Source organism: Emydura macquarii, unplaced genomic scaffold, assembly GCF_026122565.2.
Source record: "Emydura macquarii macquarii isolate MOO-44397 ecotype Brisbane River unplaced genomic scaffold, CSIRO-AGI_Emac_v2 contig_450, whole genome shotgun sequence".
Taxonomy (NCBI): Eukaryota; Metazoa; Chordata; order Testudines; family Chelidae; genus Emydura; species Emydura macquarii.
This window is the reverse complement of record NW_027130587.1, coordinates 4,295,475-4,318,326: the sequence shown is the minus strand read 5'-3', so window position 1 is coordinate 4,318,326 and position 22,852 is coordinate 4,295,475. Positions and strand designations below refer to the sequence as shown.

Here is a 22,852-nt window from a genome sequence, read left to right as displayed (position 1 = left end):
CACGATTGCATCTGTCGGCGAAACTTACGTCTCTCAGGGATGTGGAAAAAAGCCCCCTATAGCGACATAAATTTCACTGGCATAAGTGGCAGTGTGTACAGCACTATGTCAACAGGAGAGCTCTCTCATCAGCATAGAGCACCTACACAAGCAATCTTACAGTGGCGCAGCTACATCGATACAGCTGTGTTGCTGTAAGCTTGCTAGTGTAGACATGGCCTTAGACTATGACTAGTATGGTAATACTAGTCAGACTTTCATTGTGCCATAATAACCAGCCTTAGATATAGTTCACCTCTTAATAGATCATTGAAGAGCAGCTAACATACTAAATTTCCATGATTATTCTGTCTCAAACTAACACTATTTAAAAAGTGTATTGTGTTGGTAGCATGAGTGTGCTTGAGTTTCTTGGTTTGAGTAGTTGGTGGTACCCTTGAAGCTTTCAGAAGCATCTAGGATTCAGCAATTAAACCCTACTTTGTTGGCTCTCACAAACTTGAGGTGGCCTATTCTTTGGAATTTAATGTTTGAGAATTTCATTCCAGTCAGTATGAAATGGTATTTTCTTTGCCACTTAGCTTCTCTCCCTGACTCCCTCTTCTCCCCCCAAGAAGGTTGTGAAAGCCTTCATACCAGACAGTGTTTTGGAAACCTGATGTTCAATATTTTGTTTAGAGATTCCAAACAAAATCCCTTTAAACTGATGAGGTTGTTGACTAAGTGTTTATCTCTTGCTTGATTCTGATGAGCCAAGGTTTCTTACATCTTTCTGGTGGCAGCCAGGGTTTCTGTAATTGAGCTACATTGCTTTCAGCTAAAAGCATCTTGCTGAAAAGTGATCGTATAGGAACCCATTGTGAGACTTGTTAATGTTAGAGGGGAGAATCTCCTTTGTGTAAGGCATAAGTTGATGTGATGCTTAAAGACAAATGAAGTTAAGAATGGCATTTCTGCTTTGCCTCTGAGCTTATTATGGTTTCAGGGTGTTTTGAACCTGATTGACTCCGTGGCTGTCGCATCCTTCCAATCTGAACATAGTTATTGGTGACCTGTTCTGTGGTCACCAGGCTTTGTCCGTGCTCCTTTGCCAGCATCTTAGCATTCAATTTTAAACATTTTTTTTTAAAATGGACATCCTTCTTCCACTCTTGTCTTGGGAGAGATGGAAGCCTCCAAGAACTGTCCTCAGTGGCTACCCAGTATCTGAAAGGAGCATTGTCCATTTACTTTTTGTAAATCATCAGCTTGTTCTAAGAGGATCCTTTAAATGGGATTTTAAAATCTTGCTTAAATAAAAAATGTTGGCCCTTATTCAAGGAGAGTTGGGTGGCTTGAAGAATACCACTACATAATCTCAGATTCATCCCCACCCCTTCCTGTCTGCACACTCGGACTTCTGCTTACTCTACAGCTTCAGCTTTGCTGCTGTTAATGTTGAATGCTGTATTGTAAGCCTAGGGTAGAGCATGTGTGTGAGCCCTTCCCCATGATCTGACCAGTGACTAAATGCCCAGAGCGTGGGAAGGGTGAATTGCATAAATCTGCATTTGTGACAGAAACGAGACTTGCTAATGTGACTATGCAACTAACTGTTTATCAAGGAGTGCCTTCCCTACAATATACTGGCTTATTTTTGCTGAAGAAATTCACAATCACTTTTTCTTTTTAACTAATTTTATTATGCTAATTAGCATTCACCTCCTTCACTGTTTCTGTATTCCCTTTCTGGCCCATAAGTGTACTTGATAGTTTCCAAAATAGTGTATCAAATGAGTTCTAAAACAATAACTCAATATAAATGTGTGTTGGCAACAATATATAGCAATCTCTAAACTGCTGCTTGACTTTAGTAACAGCTCTTAAAGGTGAAAGGGCTTTTTTGGGAGAAACTGGATAGCTATCCACAAGTAGGGATTTCACTGAATGTCTCCAGGATGACTACCCCCCAACTGCGTACTGAGTCATTACATATACTTTTACTGAGCTGATGTCATCAGTGAAGTGCTTGAATGGGAAGTCTGTCTTGGAGTGGAGTAGAGACAGGAAACAAGTTGGTTTTAGTCAACATTCTGTGGCTCCTTACGGCTTTTAAAAATTGAGACCAGGCAGTTCTTTTCATGATGTTTCACTTGTCTTTGCAACCTGCTTTACTACTGCCTTTTACTGGATGGTATGGTGGAGCTGCCCTAGTGAATGTGGAAGTGTAGCCATCAGGACACAGGTCCTAATACTACATGTATGGAAGCTTAATAGGGTATCACTTCTAAGAGTCCTTGTACTCTGTCGGAGTGAGACTCACTAGGTATTTCTGCCAGTACCTACTAGGATGTTTTGATGTAAATGGCAAAGCCTCCTATCCTGAGATTAATCTGAGGGATTCAGAAAAAGTGAACAAAATAGATGACTCATTTAAATAAATAAATAAATCCTTGCTGACTTTCAGCTATTCAGCTGTTAATCCTTCTGAGGCTTACGCTTCACTACATATTAAAACTAACTCTTCTGAATTGCAACTCATTAACCAGAGAACCCAACTCTTGACTTCTGAACACTGCAGCATCTTGTATGTCCAATTAGTGTATGTTGGCTCTCTCAAACTCTGCTGGATAAGCTACAGCCTGCTGTCACAGGTGGCGCAAGACTGCTTCGAGGCTGGAAATTTGACAGTGATATCAAGTAGCAGAAACCATAGTATTGACAACATGGCCAAGGAGAAACTCTTCTATTGAACAGCTGACTGCAGAGGCAGCTGCAGTGGTACAGAAGAAAATTGCCAGGGTGAGGAGGCAGAAACACATCAGGATGTGGTTAAACTTCCAGGTGTTATGTCACACTTATGTCTGGATCCATAAATGAGCTCAACCAAGTATTTAAATAACCTTATTTTTGGCAAAGATCATCTCTGTGTAGTGAAAGACCTGGAAAAGTATAAAACCAAAATATTTTTTTCAGTAGTGTACTTGTAGAATTTCTCATTGTGGGTCACTTAAGAGCCCTTCTCTAAGGCAGCTACAGTGCCTGGCTACAAGAGGGACTCGTGTTAGTGAGCCATGAAGTAAATATAATTACTTTAATGTGAGTGCCTGGTGATTTGTTTAGGGCTTCTGATTTTTAGTTTTAACCAATAAAACACCATGATATAAAAAACTTAAATTGTTGACCCAATAAACACTAGAAACGTTTACTTGTTTCTGAAGCTCGTCTACATGGAGCACTAATACAGACTATAGGATGTGATGTCTAAAGCACAAGAACATGTTGTGTGTGAATTGGTCTCTGGACTCTGCTCTGGCATGCTAATGGCTCCCTAGTATGCTTTAATGCAGTGCTGTTTGAAACTAGAGTCCTGAAAACTCTGATTTTTGGACATCTGCATAACTCAGAATTGCCACCCCCCCCCCAAAAGGGGGATCAGAAGCCCAATAAACCAGAAGCTGTGTTGTTTTCTGCTCCCCCCAAATGTTAAGTGGCTATTTATTTTGAATGCAGAACTTTGGCTGGTCTACTTGCCTGTAGACCCATGCTAATTTCTTTTCCTTTCATGGTTTAATTTGCATCCTACATAGTTGTGTATCATGGCTGAATTTCACCAAAGGTCCTGACACACAGCCATTTCCCATGCAAGTATTTGTCTTTGATTTGGCTTTTAGTTGGTCACAGCAAGTCTCTAGAAATCCAAACTACTATGTTAGTTGTCTGTGGTTACTCGCTGGCAGATGCTTCACCATTTGGACAGTAGTGGTTCTGGAATATCTGGAAGTGCTTTCATGAACCATCAGTAGTTGATGGGCTAATTTTGGAACAGTGCTGCATGTTTGAACATGGGCATGGAAACTGTTATATGTGGACTGCACCACTAGAATGGGCTCACAGTCAGCAGGTGAGGTCAGCAGTGGCTGAAAATTCAGGGCCAGATTCTCAACTGGAGTAAAGCAGCATAGACTGCTGAAGTCATTGGTGATTTGTCCATTTGTGTCAGCTGGGATCTAATCCACAGGGTGAAATTCTGGCTCTATTAAAGTCAGTGGCAAAAATCCCATTGAATTCAGTGGAGCCAGGATTTCACTCTGTGGAAGTTAGTGAGTTTTGCAATTGATTTTAGTGGAGCCAGGTTTTCATCTAACTTCTAAAGGGATCTGTCATGTTGGTGATTAGCAGAGAGCATCAGATCTGTGAAGGATGATCTCTCTGGAGTAAAAGAAATCTGAGGATACAGTTACGTGGTTACACCAATGAAAGTGTAGCTAACTTGGCTTTTTTGATTAAGCCAGAAAGATCAACTTCAGAACTAATTGTTTGCATTTTTAGTTTTAACTATGTAAACTTCTTGGCAGTATCTGTTCACTGCATTTATATCAATGTAATATTCGTTTGAAAGCATCTGCAGCACAAATCTACAGGATAAAACTAAATTCTTATTTGTCTACTACAATAAAATGTCAATCTAAATTACTGTAATGTTCTTTTTGCGTATATCTAAATGAAGTTCCTTTTTATGATCAACTTTAAACTGGCAAGCTTACAGTGTAAACACCAGGAAACTGTTGAATGCTATGCAGGCCAAGTTAATGATCTTACTAAACCAAGTGCATAGGGTGAAGGGTCTTCAAGTTTCACGCTACACCTTTCATTGCCCAAAAAAAAAAAAAAGCACACAAGCAACCCATGATACCAATGGTGACAAAATGTGGCAAGCATCACTTCCCTGGTGATATGGATATTGATTCTTAAGAGCACGCTAGCTCACTGTTTAACCAAAGTCTGTTGACTTACATATGTACTGAGAGACAAGATTGGTGAGGTAATATCTTGTATTGTCCAACTTCTGTTGATGAGAGACAAGCTTTTGAATTACACAGATCTTTTCATGTGTGTAATTTAAGGAAGACTGTAGCATTGCATGCTGAGAACTTAGTATCACAGGTGCTGAATTGATGAACTTGCTCACGGGTAATTTAGGCTTGATTTGAGCAAGGGACCAAAGGGCCCTCTGTTGTCCAGGCCCGTTCTTTTAAGAAGTACAGAAACTTGAGAGAAATATCCTACTTAGAGGCAAGGGTTCATCTATTCCTCTTTGTGTAAAATAAGGCTAACCTGCAAATGTAAACTAACAAAGGCATGATGTCAGGAAGAATGCTTATGCAAGACTCTCCACATATAGGTGCTGATAAAATGACCATTGGGAGAACGTAAACCTTAGGATCCCTACAGGCTTGTGCCCAGTAGTGGGCGTAGATCAGATGTCAGAGGGTTGACTTCAAGAGTAAATTAATTCCACTTAGAAATGCCTATGACACTGGGCACGATGCATAATCCGTTTGAACCTGTGGTAAGCAAGTTTATACCATTCTAATTTGGTAGCTTTTTACACTCACTCTGCACAGATGTAATTGAGTATACTAGGAGCAAGGCAGTGAAGAACTGGATGTAGGGGTTTTGAGAGCTACTGCAGTAGTGTTTGAATAAAATCCTCAGTCAGTCCTATCTGACTGTGCCTGCAGCATCATGCAATCACAAAAAGACTATTGTGTCAGAGCACAAGCATGAAGTAGGAGGTAGGTGAGGCATACATGTTACTTTCTGACAGTGGTCCCCAAATTTGTCACCCCCCCAACTTCTAATGTAATCTGTTTGCACACCCCACCTCCCCCCGAGAAGCAGGGCTGGAGGTGAGGCTGGGGTGGAGCCGAAGGCAGAGCGGGGCTGGGTGGTGGTTCCTCTCAAACCCCCGTGTGGGCTGGCCTGGGCCCACTGCGTTCCCCAGAACAGTCCTCTGCACTGCCCTATAGGGGCCAACAGTTTGGGGACCACTGCCATAAGATGCTCAGAATGCAAATTACAAAACAGCTCCTAGTATCCATGGTTACAATTTGTGCCTACTTGAAAGGAGAATGGATTGGATTTTTGCAGCCACTCCTATGCCAGCCAAGTCGGTGTATGTGTGGAAGGGCAGGAATTATGACAATGAAACATTGAGATCAGTAAAGGCTATGTTTAAAAGGGGTCCTGTCCTAATCTGAGCCAAAAATTAACCCCCTCTAAAACTGTTAATCTGAATTCCTTAAACCATAAATCCTCTTTCTTGGAAAGTGGGATGAACCAGACTAGCAGTCACTTACAGGTGATACCAGATATGACTGGTGCCTTATAAATATTGCTGGTCTCTGCTGTCTGGCATCTTTGCCAATGGTGATGACCGTGCATGGACGTGTCATGTTTAATAGAGCTGAGGAGAAGAATCTAGTTGAAAATAAACTGGTCAATTCTTACTTATTAGAAAGTGAAGTGTAGTATGTATATTCTGCTATATTTAAAGTGCTTGACAAATACATGTGCTCTCCTGTGACAGATGTTCCAAGCTCATGGGTGTTCAGCTAGGATAGAAAAACTAAGCAACTTGCCCAAGGCAGGCAGTAAATCAGTGGCAGACCTGTTGTTGAAACAGAATAACTCTAGTACCATACTCAATCCACTAAAATTTGCCAGTTATTGATTTTTTTATTTTTTTTACATATCTGTAGATTACAACTGCTCTTAAGTGGAATTATTTCACGTTGATTTCCTCTGAACTTCTATTTTGAAGTGTTCAGTAATTAGATTTAATGCTTGGTTTAAAGTAAAAGTTAAAACAAGTAGCAACACAGGACTAACTATTCTCTTCTGGATCTTCAGGGTCTAGTCTAAACTTAAATACGGGTATGTTTGGAAGTTTATTAAATCAGGTCATTGCAAACATGTCTGCAATACCTCACTTGAAATTGTAATCTATTGTGTTGTCTTGGTAATGTCCTATGGTTGCAGAACAGAAATCCAAGGGCTATAGTTCCTCTTCCCTTTCAGCGTGTATTTTGCACACTTCCTTGTACTTTATTCTACTATGGCTACTACATCTGGTGAGGTGGTCACTTCAATTAACACTGATAATGGTGCAGAAGAAGTGTACTCAAAAAGTTAGAGGAAACTCCTACTTCATAGGAGCTGGGGAACCTACTTTTTCCCCAAGAAACTAGCTTTTTAAAGGATGTGTTAGTTAACCTAGTAAAATATTTTCACTTTTGTTGTACAAGTTTATAAAACTTCTCATAGTTCATACGTTGAACAAACATCTAACTCCATTTTATACCTTCAAAGCCCTGCCTTGATTTGCCAGTGGGAAACCTGCCTTGCCAAGAAAGGCATCGGTGTCAGAATTACTCCTGTGCAGAATTACTGTGTGTAGAATTTTTATTTTTTTGGCACAGAATTCCCTCAGGTGTACACAGTGAAACATAGTTGTTGAATGTGGAGTTGCACAGAGCTACTAAGTGCATAGGGGAGACTTCTCCCATTGAATTCTGCTGCAGCAGTCACTTTCCAATTTCAGCGGATTTTCTAAGCAGGAGCTACTGAGGAGTTGCCTGTTTTCATCCTGCTGGGGATATTTTAGGTAGCACAATAACTAAGCCACACAAAGCAGGAAAAGTGTCAAATACTAGCAATGGAGAACAGATGAGCAGAGTGGGCAGGAGGGAAATGAATATGGAATTAGCCCCAGTAAACCAAAGCAGTTTCAAATTGATTGTCACCTACTAGCCAGAAGTAAAGTTCTGAAATGGGAAGAGGCAGCTGGATGAACAGGATTCATGTGCTGGGATTATCAGGTTGCTGCCCCTGCACTCTACTGGGGTAAACTGTCATATTTGCCTCCAGCTTAGGCCTGGTCTACATTTAAAATGTAAGTTGGCATAGCTGTGGTGCTCAGAGGTGTGAAAAATTCACACCCCTGACCACTGTAACTATTCTGACCTAATCCCCAATGTAAACGTAGCTAGATCAATGGGAGAATGTGTAAGAACATAAGAACAGTGAGATTGAGTCAGATCAGTGGTCCGTCTAGACTAGCATCCTGTTTTCTGACAGTGGCTGGTACCAGATGTTTCAGAGGGAGTGAACAGAACAGGGCAGTTTGAGTGATCCATCCTGTTGTCCAGTCCCAGCATCTAGCAGTCAGAGATTTACGGACACCCAGAGCATGGGGTTGTCCCCCTGACCATTTTTGCTAATAGCCATTGATAGACTTGTCCTCCATGCTTCCATCAACCTAGCTACTATTGCCTGGGGAGGCAGTGTTTCTACAGCAGCAGGAAAATCCCTTCTGTTATCATAGGCTGTGTCTACACTACGGGATTATACTTGTTGCTGTAGTGCTGTAGCTATGCTGCTATAGACCCAGTAGTGTAGACATGGCCTTAGTAGATTTCTAAACTTTTCAAGCTCTAGGGGAGAGTGCTACAGTTCATTAACCTTTTAAGGACTGTTAATGGTCTGATGGAAGCTACCATTTACAGGTGTAGAATTGGGTGTGAGCGTGGGCAGGGAAAATGCTAATGTGTCTTAGTGCAAGACAGGGTGGATACAAATCTGATATTTGTTTTTTAAAATGCTACAGTGTGTTTAGGCTTTAATATAGACTGTCACAATATATTAAAAGCATGTAACTTAAATTAAAAAAATCAAGCAGTTCATGTTTGCCAAACTTTTCTTTAAAGAAAGTCAAAACACTGAACTGGTGGAAGTCACTGGAAAAGCACCTGGAACCAGAGTTTGTTGAAGTGCTAATCCATCTTTTGACAACAGTAGCTTCTGCAGATGCAGAGAATATTTTCTTCATTTCACTTTAACTAATTCAGTTCAATAATTTCATTCAAAGGTAAGAAATCAGTTGGTGGTTGAGAATGCAGGAAATATTCCAATTATGAATAAAGTGAGGATAAATATCTACTCGTTCTAAAATCTTGAAAGACGTAGTGACTAGAAACATCAGTTAAATTAACTACAGATATTTCCTTTGTTTAATAAATCAGTTAGTTAAATGCCAGACATGTTGATGCTCTTTTTGTCTATATCCAGGACATTTAAGTTTGTAGGTAAAAATGCACAAACACCATTTAAAATGTCTATTAATACAATGGAAATGTTCATCCAAATAGAGCTTGACACAAATCACTAATAAAAATTTGATCTACTAAATAAATACATGAACTGTTTTCTAACAATGAAATGTAAGTTATATAATTGCTTAAATAAATGTTAGTATACTGTTAGTTATAACTATACTGGTTAGCAAAAAAGCACTGAATTTAGTGGGTAGAGACTTGTGGTTTTAATGTCTATCAACCAATGAGAATCAACGTTTTTTGGAAAATAACCATTACAAATTTGAATTAAATTGATTATTTAAATCAAGGTTTCCTGCTTGCTGTTTTAAATCATGATTAAAATTGGTGATTTAAATCACTCCACCTTGGAGCCAGACTTTAAAAACTGAGGTAAGTTTTTTCTTAGCCAATTTTGCAATTAAGATTAAATGTTGACTTCAGAGCTCTTAAATCTGCTGTGTCCTGCTTTTATCTGGCTTGTCTTCACTCCTTGTCTCATTTTAAGTGGTCAGAAGGCCAGATTTATTTGTTACATTTCAAAGCACATTTTTTACAGCAATTGCTCCAGAAACTACAGTGATTCGGCTCTTGCTTTGTATCATGATTTGCTAGGTTTCAAGGCCTTGTAGAAATAGCCAGTGGTGGTTCCATCCACTTTTATTATGAGGGAGAAATTATTCTAATCAAACTACAATGCTGCTGCTTCCAACTCCATTTCAAATATCCCTATGGTGTGAGCCACTACAAACTTGAGGACATTAAAAGCTGTCTTTAGACTTGGACTTGAGTCCAGTTAAAGGGACTCCTTTATGCTAGGACAAAAAATGAAGAAACCCTCTCTAAAACCCACTTACCCAGTACTCTTCTGAAATCTTATTCCTTTTATATGAAAACATTTTTCTTTTAAGCTCTGCTTCTTGGTGATAGTGCAGTGAAATCATAACGTGGTGTTCTGTTTCCAAGGGAATTAATTCTAATAATCTGTTCTCTGCCAATGCAGGATAGTTCCTTACTGTACCTAAGCTCAAATGGAAGAATGGTTTGGCTTGTAATGAGACTAGGCGCTCTAGAGCTGCTGTTGCCTCAAGTGTAAACGTGCTGAGCCAGGCATGATAGCAATATCTGGGAATGAATAACTGAGCCCTTTTTTTCCTTTCCAGCTAGCAGACAAGGGGGACAGATAATCCACTCTTTGTAGACAGTCAGCAGAGATTTGAGTGATAAGCCCCTTTTATGTACTGGGAATGATATGTATAGATTTAATTTAGTCTCCATCAGCTGGCAGGAAGGAACTAGACCCAACTGGTCTAAGGAGAAAACTAATTGATAGGGAGGTAATTGATAGGGAGGTAAGACTACAGAACCAGGTAGAAATAGATCTACCTAGTGTTTTGGTGTTTTTTTTAAGGATGAAAGCTCTTTAGGACAACTTAACTCCTATAGCTATCAGCAATGTTTATTGTTAAGTGGACAGTCATTTGAAGATGGTAGAGTCAAAGATCTAGGTCATGTGAAAAAATCAGCAGGCTTGAGGTTCTTATCTAAGGAAAGTTTTTAGACTCCCTGGTATAAGATTGTGAAAGGGGTGGCATGGTGATACAAAAATAGTTGGAAGATAAAACACAAATCTGCTCAATAGATGTATTTGAAATATACATGTGTAAGGAACGCACAATCTTCCAGTCTGTTGATACTGTGATGTCCAACTTGTCTTGTTTCAAGTCCGATAGCTCTCCACATCTGAGTGCATGAGCTAATGAACAGATAATTCCTCTTTTAGTTTTTGGTAACAGGACAGTTAGCTGGAGACTGCTTGTGATAGGGATGAGGAGACATGGGAGTAAGGCATTTCTAGCTTTTTCTCTACTCCATCACAGCTATAAGGAAAAAAAAATCAGAGGGCTGCTTGCTGCTCAGGGAGGGGTGGAGGCATAGGGCAGGAGGTGTCTGCAGGCAATACTTGGGGCTGACCCATGTGATCCCATTGCATTCAGCTGCAACAAAAGCTTGACCTGCTGTGCTACTGCCTGAACCTACATCTATCTCTATGTACAAGCTGCTTCTGCTCGGACAGGAATATTGACTATCAAGAGGACTATAAGTGCGTAAAGTATAAAGCATACTGAAAACAGATTGTTCTTCCAGCCTTTTAAGTTTATTTTGGGGCACTTGGTCGCACTCTGTATAGTCAGTTTCCCCTGTTTATGTAGAGGTCTCATACAGCAACAGGAAAGAAACTTTTAAGTAGAACTTGGCCTTGGGCAGATGCAGCACCTGAAACTCTTTTTAACAAGTGTCTTGAAACTGGCTAGAGTTCAGATTGGTATATGTCTTTAGAACTCCATCAGACTGGAGTTTGGAAACTTAGGAGGTAAAACCCCAAGCTATAATAACTGATCTAACTTCAAATCAAGTGCTAAAGATGGAACTCTGAACTTGACACTAAGAGGTTAATATTTCATAATGCTAAATGAAAAACTTGGGTCTCTTATTAGGAGAACTTGAGGATGCTTTCAGTTTGCACCTGTATTATTGGGTGTCTCTTAGTTGCTGGGAGACCTAGAAGAAAAGTCCAATAGAATACTGTAAAAACTTGCTGCTAGTCCCAGGGATATTACAAATAGATTTTAAATTACCAATGGCCATAGTGAAGAGTGTATGAAGCTGCCTCATAAGCACCAAAAAATAACCTTTTAGATCTTCCAAATCACTGGCCATCATTAGCAACGTGTCTGTATTCCTGATGTCTTATTGCTCAGAGAAAGAGTTTTTAAGTATACTGCAAAGCTACTCATTGCTCCATGTGGAAAGCTGGGTTCAGCTGTTCCACCCTAAACACTTTTTTTACATTGGAAATAGATGAACTTTTTGTACATTGACATGAAGCGTAGAAGCAAAAAAGGAGCTAGAACACTATGTAATAGAAGAGAATCTTGATCTAGCATTAGTGAAACATGGTGGGAAGACAGATCAGTGGGGAACTGTCATTCCTGGCTACAAACTATAGGAAGAGCATGTTAGGTTGTAGAGGTGTGGGAATAGTGTTAAACCTAGAATTCCATAAAACAATCAGATGAAACTGAGTGGAGGACCATGCAGTGGAATCTGTAAGGAGACATCTCAAGTCATAAGACTAGAAACACTTTAGAAGGCTTATAATATCACCCCTCCAACCAGGAGAAGGATATTCAGTGAATGCTGAGGGAGATCAGAGCTAACTAAGTACAATAATTTTATGTATGACTTCATGTCTCAGACTGGCCCTGTGTCACAGTGGGACAAGGTTTAGAAGCAGTTCACTTGATACTATATATGATGGCTTCTTGGAACGGCGCGCACACAAGGAGAGGCTATTTTCGACTTGGTCCTAAGTACCACATAATTTCGTTTGAGTAACTATAGTTGAACCACAAAATAACTGCAGTAAGTTAATATTCTTGAGGGAAGGACTATTACCCAGAAAAAAGCCATTGGAAGCTCATTGTTTAGGAAGGGATTTAAAAAAAATCAAGAAATTAATCACAAGAGCAGAAACCTAAAATCAAAGTTGACTAATATAAAATGAAGTTGAAAATGAGCGGAGGCACTTCCATAGGAAGATTTAAAAGTTTTGGATTGTTTTGTTTGAAGAAAATGAATGAAGAGATGTAATAGTGGTGCAGAGATCTATAAGGTGATTCTATTCATAACAGAAGAACAAGAAAGCATGTAATGATATAGTCAGCAAATGTAAAACTGAAAACACATTTTATATAATGCTTAACTGTGGAACTCATTGCCACAAGATATTGTTGAGAAGCTTAGCAGGATTCAAAAAACGAAGAGACAAATCCTCATGCATAAGCTAACCACCTCAAACTGTCAATGGTGAGAAACAAACTTCCCTTATGGGCAGATTGTTCAATAACTGTCACGGGGTGACTTCCTCAAAGCATCTGGTACTGGCCACTGTTGGAGTCAGGGTGATGCATGAGCACCACTTTCTTGGTTTCATGTAAGTTACTAAGTAGTAGTATGGAGTAGTTCCAAAAGGACTTAATCTCTTGGGGAACCTGAAAGCTGACCTCATAGGGCTGCAAGCTGAGGTTTTCTCTCTCTCTCTCTCTCTCTCTCTCTCAGTTGGGAGCTTCACCTCACATCTGCGCCTGTGACTGTGACATTCTACCTCTGCATCTGACGGAGTGAGCTGAGTCTCAAGAAAGCTTATGCCTACAAAAATTAAATTTGTTAGTCTTTAAAGTGCCACAGAACTCTCGTTTTTGTGACTGTAATGTGACACTTCAGGTCCCTCAAGCCTGCCAGAGGCCTCCCAGCACTAGAGCTGAGTCAGAACATGACTTGTGATGTAGAAAGCAGGTAAAACTTCTCTGCCATGTCACCCCATCTCCACAATGAAGTTTCTTTATAAACTATAACTTGCTAATTAAGTGTTTCACAGTTTGCTTCTGTATCTCCAGATGAGTTCAGCTTTGAACCATTTGCTAAAGGTTCTCACCTCTGATAACGTGAGAACATTAGACTCTATATATGTCAATATAGGGCCCTCTTCTTCCACCACCAGTTGTTCAAGCAATATGCATTCTGGAGAATAAAGCTGATAATTAGAGCCCTGCAAACCCCTGGATATCTGCTTTATATTTAATACATTTGCAAATAGCTTCCCCAATTCTGTAAGTGTGGTCTACATTCTTTGTTTCTAGATGTTTACATTTAGTCATATTAATTAAATGCAGCATTTGCTGGCACCCAGTTTACCAAACAATCCAGTAGCACTGAATCAGTGACCTGTCCTCCTAATTATTTACCACTCCCCCAATTTTTGTCCTTTGCAAACTTTATTGTTCAGATCTTGACTTCTGATGGAAACTCGTATTACAGAAAAATCAGTGTAATAAGACTCAAGTTTGGTACATCTGCCTACAAAATAAATCTTTGCCTGCCATCTTTTATGGTTTGAAGCAGTTTCCTGGTAAGCTGAGAATGGCCACTTTTGCCACTTAACTGATTTATTTATTTTTTTAATCAATAATATGTTTATTCTGTAAGTGTTTAAGGGTCACAAATTGAATGCAACACAGTTCAGGCATTATAGATTTAGTTATAGTAAACACATGCTGACAACCTACATTAATTTGCCTGGTGGAATCAACTGAAACCTTCTTTTAAAATGCCTGTCACAACTTGTATATAGAGTTAATGTGGGAATTTCTCTAAGCACTATGCTCAGTGTGCAGCAGTGCAGTTTATTTTAAAATTCTAGTGTTCACTCTTCTTGGTTTTAAATGTTCTGTGACAAATGAAATGTCCCAGAAAATCACATCACTTCACACGGAATCCTGTAATAAAGAAAAATACAGTATTTCGCTGTTGTAAGTGAACATTAATGGAGCAGGCAAGTAAGTACTTCCTACTAGAAGTCTCTTTTAGGTGTGAGACTTTCTCTTCAAATAAGTTATTGTAGCACACCAGCAATGTGGCCCTTAAAGCAATACACAGTGGTAAGGCTGAGAGTACATCTTTCATTTAAAGGCGTATGAACCACATAACAGCACATTGGTTATAAAATAAAACTAGAAAATCAAGCCAAATGCAAAAATTATGCACATGCACACAGGTTCCAGCAAATTGAAAATCTACTTTGGGGTAAACAAAATATGTGGTGCTCAGCCTGAAACAGGTGACTGAGGATGCAGCCTCCCTTAAACCATCTTTAGTTCAGTGGCTAGAGCATTAGATGAGAGGAGCCTGGGTTCAGTTCCTCTCTCCATTATGTGGAGAAGAGATTTGACCTTGGGTCTCCCATGTCACAGAAGACTGCCCTGTCACTGGGTTGGGGGTACTCTGGGACAGATCTGTCACTCTCCTGTTGAAGCCAGTCCCTCTTATATAAATAGTGAGTGGAGTAGGGACTTAAATTTGGGATTCCCACATCCTAGATGAATGCCTTAACCACGAGGCTGTAGTCATTCAGATTTGCCTTGGGCTGGTGTCTGCTCACTGTCATTCGTAATGAGGGGGCTTCACTGGTGTTGGTGCCCTGTTGGGAAGTGGGAGAGTGGGTGTTAGAGCAGGTAGCTAGGGGCTCTAACTCCTGGTGGATTGAGTGAGGGGTGGGAGGCACAGTGACTAATTCATGAATTAATTAGTCAGTACCTAGCCTCTCCCTGCTAGCAGATACCCTCGCTGCTCCCCATGCATTATTCCAAATTAGTACTCAGTTTTTACCTTCCTAGCTTGTAGAGCAGTGGTTCTCAACGTATTTACCATGGTGGGCTGCAGATGCAGCTCTCTTATGTGAATCGCAGCCACACAATGTATATACCACCTGTATGGCCCTGAGGCTGTGACATGGGCCTGTCATGGGTTGTCAATGTGTGATCGGGCCGCACGCAGCCTGTGGGCTGAGAACCACTGTTGTAGAGCCTTACAGGTATTCTGTATGCAAGTTCTTTGGGTCTCAGTTTACATAGTGTATGTTCTGCCAAGTGTGCAGATGCTTTGGGTCTAATTACTGTGTAGGTGTATGCACACTTTCTGCAGATACTTGTGCAGGTGACTTGAAATTCTTTTCACAAATGTTTCTGCTAACTAAAGTGTCAGAAAGCAAACCCAAGGCAAGAGACTGACCAAAAATAACTTAATTTTAAAAAAATTCTTTTTCAGACTAGGGGTCTTTTTCTCTTCTAGCAGAGGTAGACTAGCAGTGTATACCCAACCAGAGCACCGCTTGGAGGGAGCAGGCTGACTTGTCCTGCTCCAATTTGTTAGGAAAGGCACCAGTAAACCTTTGTGTCACTTGGAATATGCAGTTGGCTTTCTCAGCCTAGTAGAGGGCCATTTACACAGGGAGAGTGCTTCTCAACATGGCAGACAGATACATGCTCGCTCTGCTTGAGCGAGCATGCTAAAAATAGCAGTGTGGCTGTGGGAGCTCCGGCTAGCCGCCAGACTACAGCGCTGCCCGACTCCCTGGGTACGTACTTAGGGGGCTCCCCATGCTACAGTGGCCACACTGCTATTTAAGTATTCTGGCTCGAGCAGAGCTAGTGCATGTCTGCCTGTGCTGGGAAGCAGCCTCCTAGCTGCGGTGCTGACACTCACTTAAAATGGAAATTTGGTGTTCTAGTCACTTGGGAACTCTTCAAAACCAGCCAGACTTGATGGATCACGGACGTTCCACTTCACCAGCAACTTCCAAAATGGGACTCTTCCATACCAGTGCTGGGCTGCTCTCGGTTTTATGCGGCCACCTGTCATCATAAAATTATTAGCAGTAGACTTCATGGAGGTTTTGGCTTTTTCAGGATGCAAAATCTCTTCTTAGGGCGGGGTTATCTCTGGTCTGGTTGGTTGGATTGTTTGTGCTGTGCTATTCATTTCAAGGGTTTGGGGGGGAGGGGGAAGGAGGGATTTGGAGAGGTTGAGTCTTGGGAAGGTTTTGTCAGATGGTTTTGCAGCATTATCTAAAGATGTCCAGACTCTTGAATCATCTAATCTTCTCTGGACATCCATTTACAGATGGATCCGATGGATCAAAAATGCTTTGTCGTGGGCTTTTTTGTGATCTGCATCGTAACTGTTTTGGCAAGATCTTGATCTCGCCAAAATCTTTCAAGAAGTCTCACTAAGTTTTAGGACAAACTCTTTGAGAAGCATCGAAAGTGTTAACTTTCAAAACACCTATATATTTTAGTCCCATATGTGGAAACTTACTTGTTTGAACAGCCTCAAGCTCTGGGGCAAATCCAACCACAAGTGCAAAATAAGGAGTGGGAATAACTTTTTTCTTTTAAAAAAAAAAAAAAAAAAAAAAAAAAACACACATAGACTCGGGGAGGGAAGGGGGTGCAGAATGTGATCTATAATGGAAAGCAAGTCTCCTCTTCACTGTGGTGAGACCACTGCCCCTAAAAGTGCTAAGGCGAGCTATTTGCTGATAAAATGCAAGTCTAGAGAAATATACTAATCCGACTGGCTCTAGTACCCTTACAGCTTTATCCAAAACAGACTATTGAGAGAGGATTTGCTTGTTGGGTGTGGAACTACTTGAAGAAAAATGTCAGTGCTTTTTTCACTTTTGATATCAACTTGCTTTGTCATCTTAGTCCAGATACTAGCTTTTGATACTTTTGCTAAGGGCATATTGATTCAGTAAGAATGAAGTGCTGCTTTGTTTGCTAAAATAGAACATCATATCTCCCTTGATCCAGTACGGTTGTGACTGGGCTCACGTGATCTTGACTTCACGGCATTAAGTCACGTTCATTCTTCCCATCTGCCAGCAACTGCTTCAAGTAGCATAGATTGAAATATGGGTGCCTATTGACTAGCTGTGGTGAGAACTACTGTGTGGATCAGGCTAACTGCCACAGCTGCCCAAAGCAGTTATGTTTGCTAGCTTAGTAAATTAGTACTCGTGAAAGGTGCCAAACCTGCAGCCATGGAGACTGTTCAACAGAACAGACAGCACAGGCAACTGCAGCATGAACATCCTTGGCTTGGCTTGGATGTGTTCCTGTAAGTAAGAGGTAGTTTCTGTACCCATTCAACCATTTGCTTCGCTGCTGAAATTCTCAAGGGTGGTAACTAGTACCAATGCAATAAATTTGGTGATGTGGGCACTCTTCCATTGGGAACTGGATTGAGGCGTCGAGCTCAGATACGACACTTATCAGTCATAAAATTGATTTGCTAAATGATTGAAGATTATAATTTTGGCTGGATGTAAACTGGCTGTCTAGTAGCAAAATAGTTCCACGCTTCTTTACTATCCCCCTAAGCCATCCCATGGCCATGGCATTTAATCTTCCGGTGACTTATGTATCTTGATATGAGGAGGACTGTACACCTAAACTCTCCTTAAAACCAGTGAAGACTATCTCCTGTGTGGGAGGTAGATAGCATACTGCTACCACGTGAGCTTTTAACTGGTCACAAAGATCAAAAAGACTTAATAGATGTCTTGATGTAATCTGTCTAGACCCAGTTTACTGAAGTCTCTAGGCATCTCAAAAGAAGAAGAAAAGAACCACCCTCTCAGAAGACTGCAAAACTAAATGTTCATTAAGCTATTTTGTAGCTTTAATTCATCTCATTCAGCTAATTTACTCACTGTCCTGGGAGTACAAGCATCTCTTCACATTTTGCTATGGCACTCACTCTCACCTCTTCTGCTTCTTATTGGGACCTGGCATCCACTCTGTAGGTGTCTATCAAGGCATAACTTAGGCACCATCTTTTCATAACTGGAAAAACGATGCTAGACAAGTGGTTACATAGGTTTTGGGTAAAGCTGCATGGCCTCCAGTGTCCGGGTTGATAGTACATAACAAATTGCTTCCCAGCTATGTTTGAAAGCTTGCAGAATTTGCAATTTTTTTTCCTCTTAAAACCTTGCTCTATCTGTGTGATGGGATATCTAATTGCAATTCATTTTACTTTTGACATCTTATCAACTAGCACCTTGTTCAGGTCGCTCCTCTGGTGGTAGGTGAGAACGTGTAAGGTGGAGATGAAAAATGGCAAAGGGTACAATATAATTTAATCCAACCTCTTTTCTTTCTCTTCCCTTTCAATGCAGGTCACAGAGCTGAACGAGCCGCTGTCCAATGAAGAAAGAAACCTGTTGTCTGTAGCCTATAAGAATGTAGTGGGGGCGCGACGCTCTTCCTGGCGAGTAATTAGTAGCATTGAGCAGAAGACATCTGCTGATGGTAATGAAAAGAAGATAGAAATGGTACGGGCCTACCGTGAGAAAATAGAGAAGGAATTGGAAGCTGTATGCCAGGATGTGCTGAGCCTGCTAGACAACTATCTGATCAAGAACTGCAGCGAAACACAGTACGAGAGTAAGGTCTTTTACCTGAAGATGAAAGGGGACTATTATCGTTACCTGGCTGAGGTGGCCACAGGAGAGAAGAGGGCAACTGTGGTGGAGTCTTCGGAGAAAGCCTATAGCGAAGCTCATGAGATCAGCAAGGAGCACATGCAGCCAACTCATCCCATTAGGCTGGGTCTGGCACTTAACTACTCCGTTTTCTACTATGAGATCCAGAATGCCCCTGAGCAGGCGTGTCACCTGGCCAAGACGGCTTTTGATGATGCCATTGCTGAGCTGGACACCCTCAACGAGGACTCCTACAAAGACTCAACGCTCATCATGCAGCTCCTTCGTGACAACCTAACACTCTGGACAAGCGATCAGCAAGATGACGATGGTGGCGAAGGCAACAATTAGACCCCCCAAATGGACTGGCAGCCGCACGCTGATGCTACTACTGCAGTCTTTATTTTTTTCCCACAAGTGGGGGGAGTCGGGTGGGGGAGGGGAAGGGAGGGGTGACCTTCCCAGGGAGGCCCCCATGACCTGTCTTTGATTGCCTCTTTGACATCTTTGCCAAAACACCACTAGTGGAAAGTCTGGCTGGCTGTGCTGGTATGGAATGGCAGCCTCACGCTGGCATATGGACTGTTCTGTAGATTATTAATACAAGTGGAGCTGTCTTTAATTTAACTTTATTGCTAGACATAAAAGGGTTTTAAGATGAAATAACTTGAATGGAACAGCCCTCACTTTTAAAAATTAAGTTCTGTGGTTCCAGTAAGGTTTATGTGCATATGTCTCCTCAGTTCAAGTGCCGTATGTTTACCATGTAGCTGGGCATCCCCGGGGTGTGCTGTGCCTGTCATGGCATAGTTTACAATCCCCAACTGAAAAGATTTACAGTTTGGGGCTTCTAAAGCCCCAGGATTTAGGCCATTTAACTTTTTGTTAAGATGTTTGTAAAGGTAGCTAACAGTATTAACACTAAATTATGGTTTACAGTATTTCTACATGACAGCCATATGTGACATCAAGCCATTGATTGTATACTTTCTTTTGCTAACTCTCTTGGCTTGCCATCCTTATCCAGTCCTAGCCTGTGGACTGGCTTGGCTATCCTTTCTCTCCCAAGGCCAGAAGACTGCCTGAGGAACATCAAAGCTGCTCTAGTTTGATAAACAATTTAACAGATGCTTGGCAAGCGGCTGTTTAAACTGAGTCCACAGCAAAAGGATTAAGAACTTAATTAGAAAGGGGGGAAATGTTCAACTAAAACGCCACTAAATAAAAAGAATTCAGGTCTGTATGTCATGTACTGTTTGGTATTACAAAGACCATCCTGATTTAAGGTGCCACAGCTCCTTCCTCAGGGATTACACTGCCATTTCACTTTTCCCTGACTTTCTCACACTGTGCCATAAGGTTTGTCAGCAGATCACTGTAACACCCAGATGGCTTGTTTTGTCTTCATGAAAGCTGGGTGTTCATTCTCCTGGGGAAGCTTGTGGTGTAATGAGTGAAACTTCAGGAGCTTAGAAACTCATTTGGTAGAGAAATCCACAAAGGAAGAGCTACAACCATCAACATTTCTATCAAATCTCGAGAACCCTGTAACTTAGTTCTCTTCTAAAATACCCTTTTTCCAGGTCTCTTTTATTTGGCTAGGAGAAAATAAAGCTTACCAGGTAATATTTACCCCCATCTGAGTGAAGATTTTTTTGTACACGATTGTTGGAAGTTCACTGCCATATCCTCCTGATTTTGCAGATTGCTGAACTTCGTAGATTTTTAACTAAAACTACGCAGTAGAAGGAAACTGCACTCATGAATGTCAATATTTAAACAGACTTTCATTGTCCCATTTGGTAGTCAGTCTGTAAACAGAGCATCTTGGTGTTGCATATGCAGTACAATCAGGTTTGTTGTACAGTTGGATACAGAGTCAGGCTCTATTGGACTTCAAGAGCTTTTTTCCTTGATGTGATGGTAAAGTTAACGAGTCATCCTTAAAGTGAGTTAAGGGGAATGACCAGAAATGTAGCTAAAGTTTATAACCAAGAGTGACTTTGCAGCTATATTGGCAAAGCTTTCTAATGGAATTTACAATGGAAATCATGCAAAGATAGGCTTACTAGAAATGACCATGTGCACATATATTTTAAATGAGTGTACTGTATGCAACATCACAAAGTTTGCACTGAGTGACTTCAAATGAAGCCCACCTCTGTAAACTTCAAATGAAATAGCCTGATTAACGAACCCTACTGGAAAGATCAATAGGAAGAGGCTTGCAGCTTAGGTAACTGACAGAAACCTACAGTCAATGCCGTGGACTGGAAGATTTATTTAGGCTTCTTAACTTTATTTAATTTAACTTGATGTCCAGTGAGCAGTGTTGTCCCTAGCTGTATAATTTGGAAGTGATTTACTGGAATTACAAAACCTATTTTTTATTTCAGCTTTTGCTGTTGCTGCTTTAGAAAATTATGCAGGAAAGATCACACAAGAGGGCTAAACAATGGAGTGGGGACGGGGACTTGATTTTTAAGCAGCTTGAATGGTTTCTTTTTTTTAAGAAATGCACTTGCCTATGATACTGTCTCTCCAGTGAAATGATTACTGCTCCATTACTCTATTGATACAATATTGTGCATGCTAGTGTTGTATTTCTATACAGTAGCTTGAAATTTATTAACTTATACTGTAGATGTTATGTATTCCTATGACAAACTAGTCTTCAAAAATTTTTTAAAGTTTTTTAATTTATTTTTTTTTCTTTTGGGGGTAAAGTTTGCTCTACCAAATAGTGATCGTAACAAACTGATCTGTTATGGATGTTGCTATAGTGACATGCAATTATATATGATTTTGTTTTTTAAAAAAAAAAAGAAAAGCAAAAGAAACACCAGTGTTAGCTTAATCTTAATGTCTGGTGTATGTCATGGTGAAATTATAACTATTACAGTGTAGGAGAACAATTACTATGTTCTTTGAATGAGCCTTTGTTTGTGCTTTTTGTCATGTTATGCAGTGAACTATTTTTAAGGTCTAATCAGTGATTATTTTTCCAACTCCGTGTTTCTGTAAGGAATTATTTCACTCATGGACCATTCTTAGCAGTTTTCCTCAGTGATGGAATATCATGAATGTGAGTCATTATGTAGCCGTCGTACATTGAGCAAATAAACTTACAGATCTGATGTCAGTGCTACTTAATTGTATTGCATTATGTGTTTGAATTTATTTTGTTCTTTGGCTGTGCAGGGAGGGGAAAACTTCATTGCCCAGTTGATTTTTTAAACAGTGTACTGGGGAGCTTGTGTGCAGTGTTGCTGTAGCCCTCTTGGTCCCAGGATATTAGAGAAAAAGTGGGTGAGTCAGCAGCTTTTCTTGAACCAATTTCTGTTGGTGAAAGAGACAAGCGTTCATGCTTACTCAGCTCTGTGCAACAGAACTTGGTCCAAGAAAAGATAATACCTCGCTCTGATTGTCTCTACTGGGGAACTTGGTATTTCTTCTCATTTTGGCCATTGAACCTTCTGACAATGGTCTGATGGCTTCCAGTTTCTAATGTGCTGTGTGGAATAGTAATATATTCGCTGTTGTGATAAGTTGCTTCTATCAAATCAATAGTTTCTCAGGACACCTCCTTGGACTAACACTTCATGCTTTCAGCCTACTTCATCTGAGCTTCACAAATTAGTCCTCACTAAAATGAACATTGGCCTGACTGTTTTAAGGTCTGTAAATAGTTGAGTAGCCTCAAACAGCAAGCAAGGGAGTATTTAAAAAGAGCGCTAGAATACCCACCTTAACATGCTAGCTGAACTTGGCAGAATACATTTGGAAGAGTACACACCTTGAAATTTGGTTTCTAAATGGGCTTCCGCTATCCTATGTAGGATCACTTCAGTTGACAACTTCGGTGTAGAAGAGTGCCATGCCACTTCTATGTAGGCCAGAGCCAAAGTGCAATGAATTGGCCTGTTTTCAGAATCTTAGCTGACTACAACTGTTTGTATAGAGCCATCTGTTTACATGGTGACTTAAGCACCAACCCCTTGATTCACAGTTTGACCACGCACAAGGCCAGGATTGGGGGTGTAAC

The 22,852-nt window shown here is 40.6% G+C and overlaps 1 protein-coding gene across 1 annotated transcript in view; it reads left to right on the top strand.

The window, feature by feature from the left end:
- YWHAG (tyrosine 3-monooxygenase/tryptophan 5-monooxygenase activation protein gamma) overlaps positions 1-21,944 on the top strand; it is a 30,231-nt gene extending 8,287 nt beyond the window's left edge. The window contains exon 2 of the mRNA XM_067537809.1: positions 18,502-21,944. Coding sequence (XP_067393910.1) covers positions 18,502-19,158 — 657 coding nt within the window. The 3' untranslated portion in view covers positions 19,159-21,944. The remainder of the gene's footprint in view (positions 1-18,501) is intronic.
- The last annotated feature ends 908 nt before the right edge of the window (positions 21,945-22,852 follow it).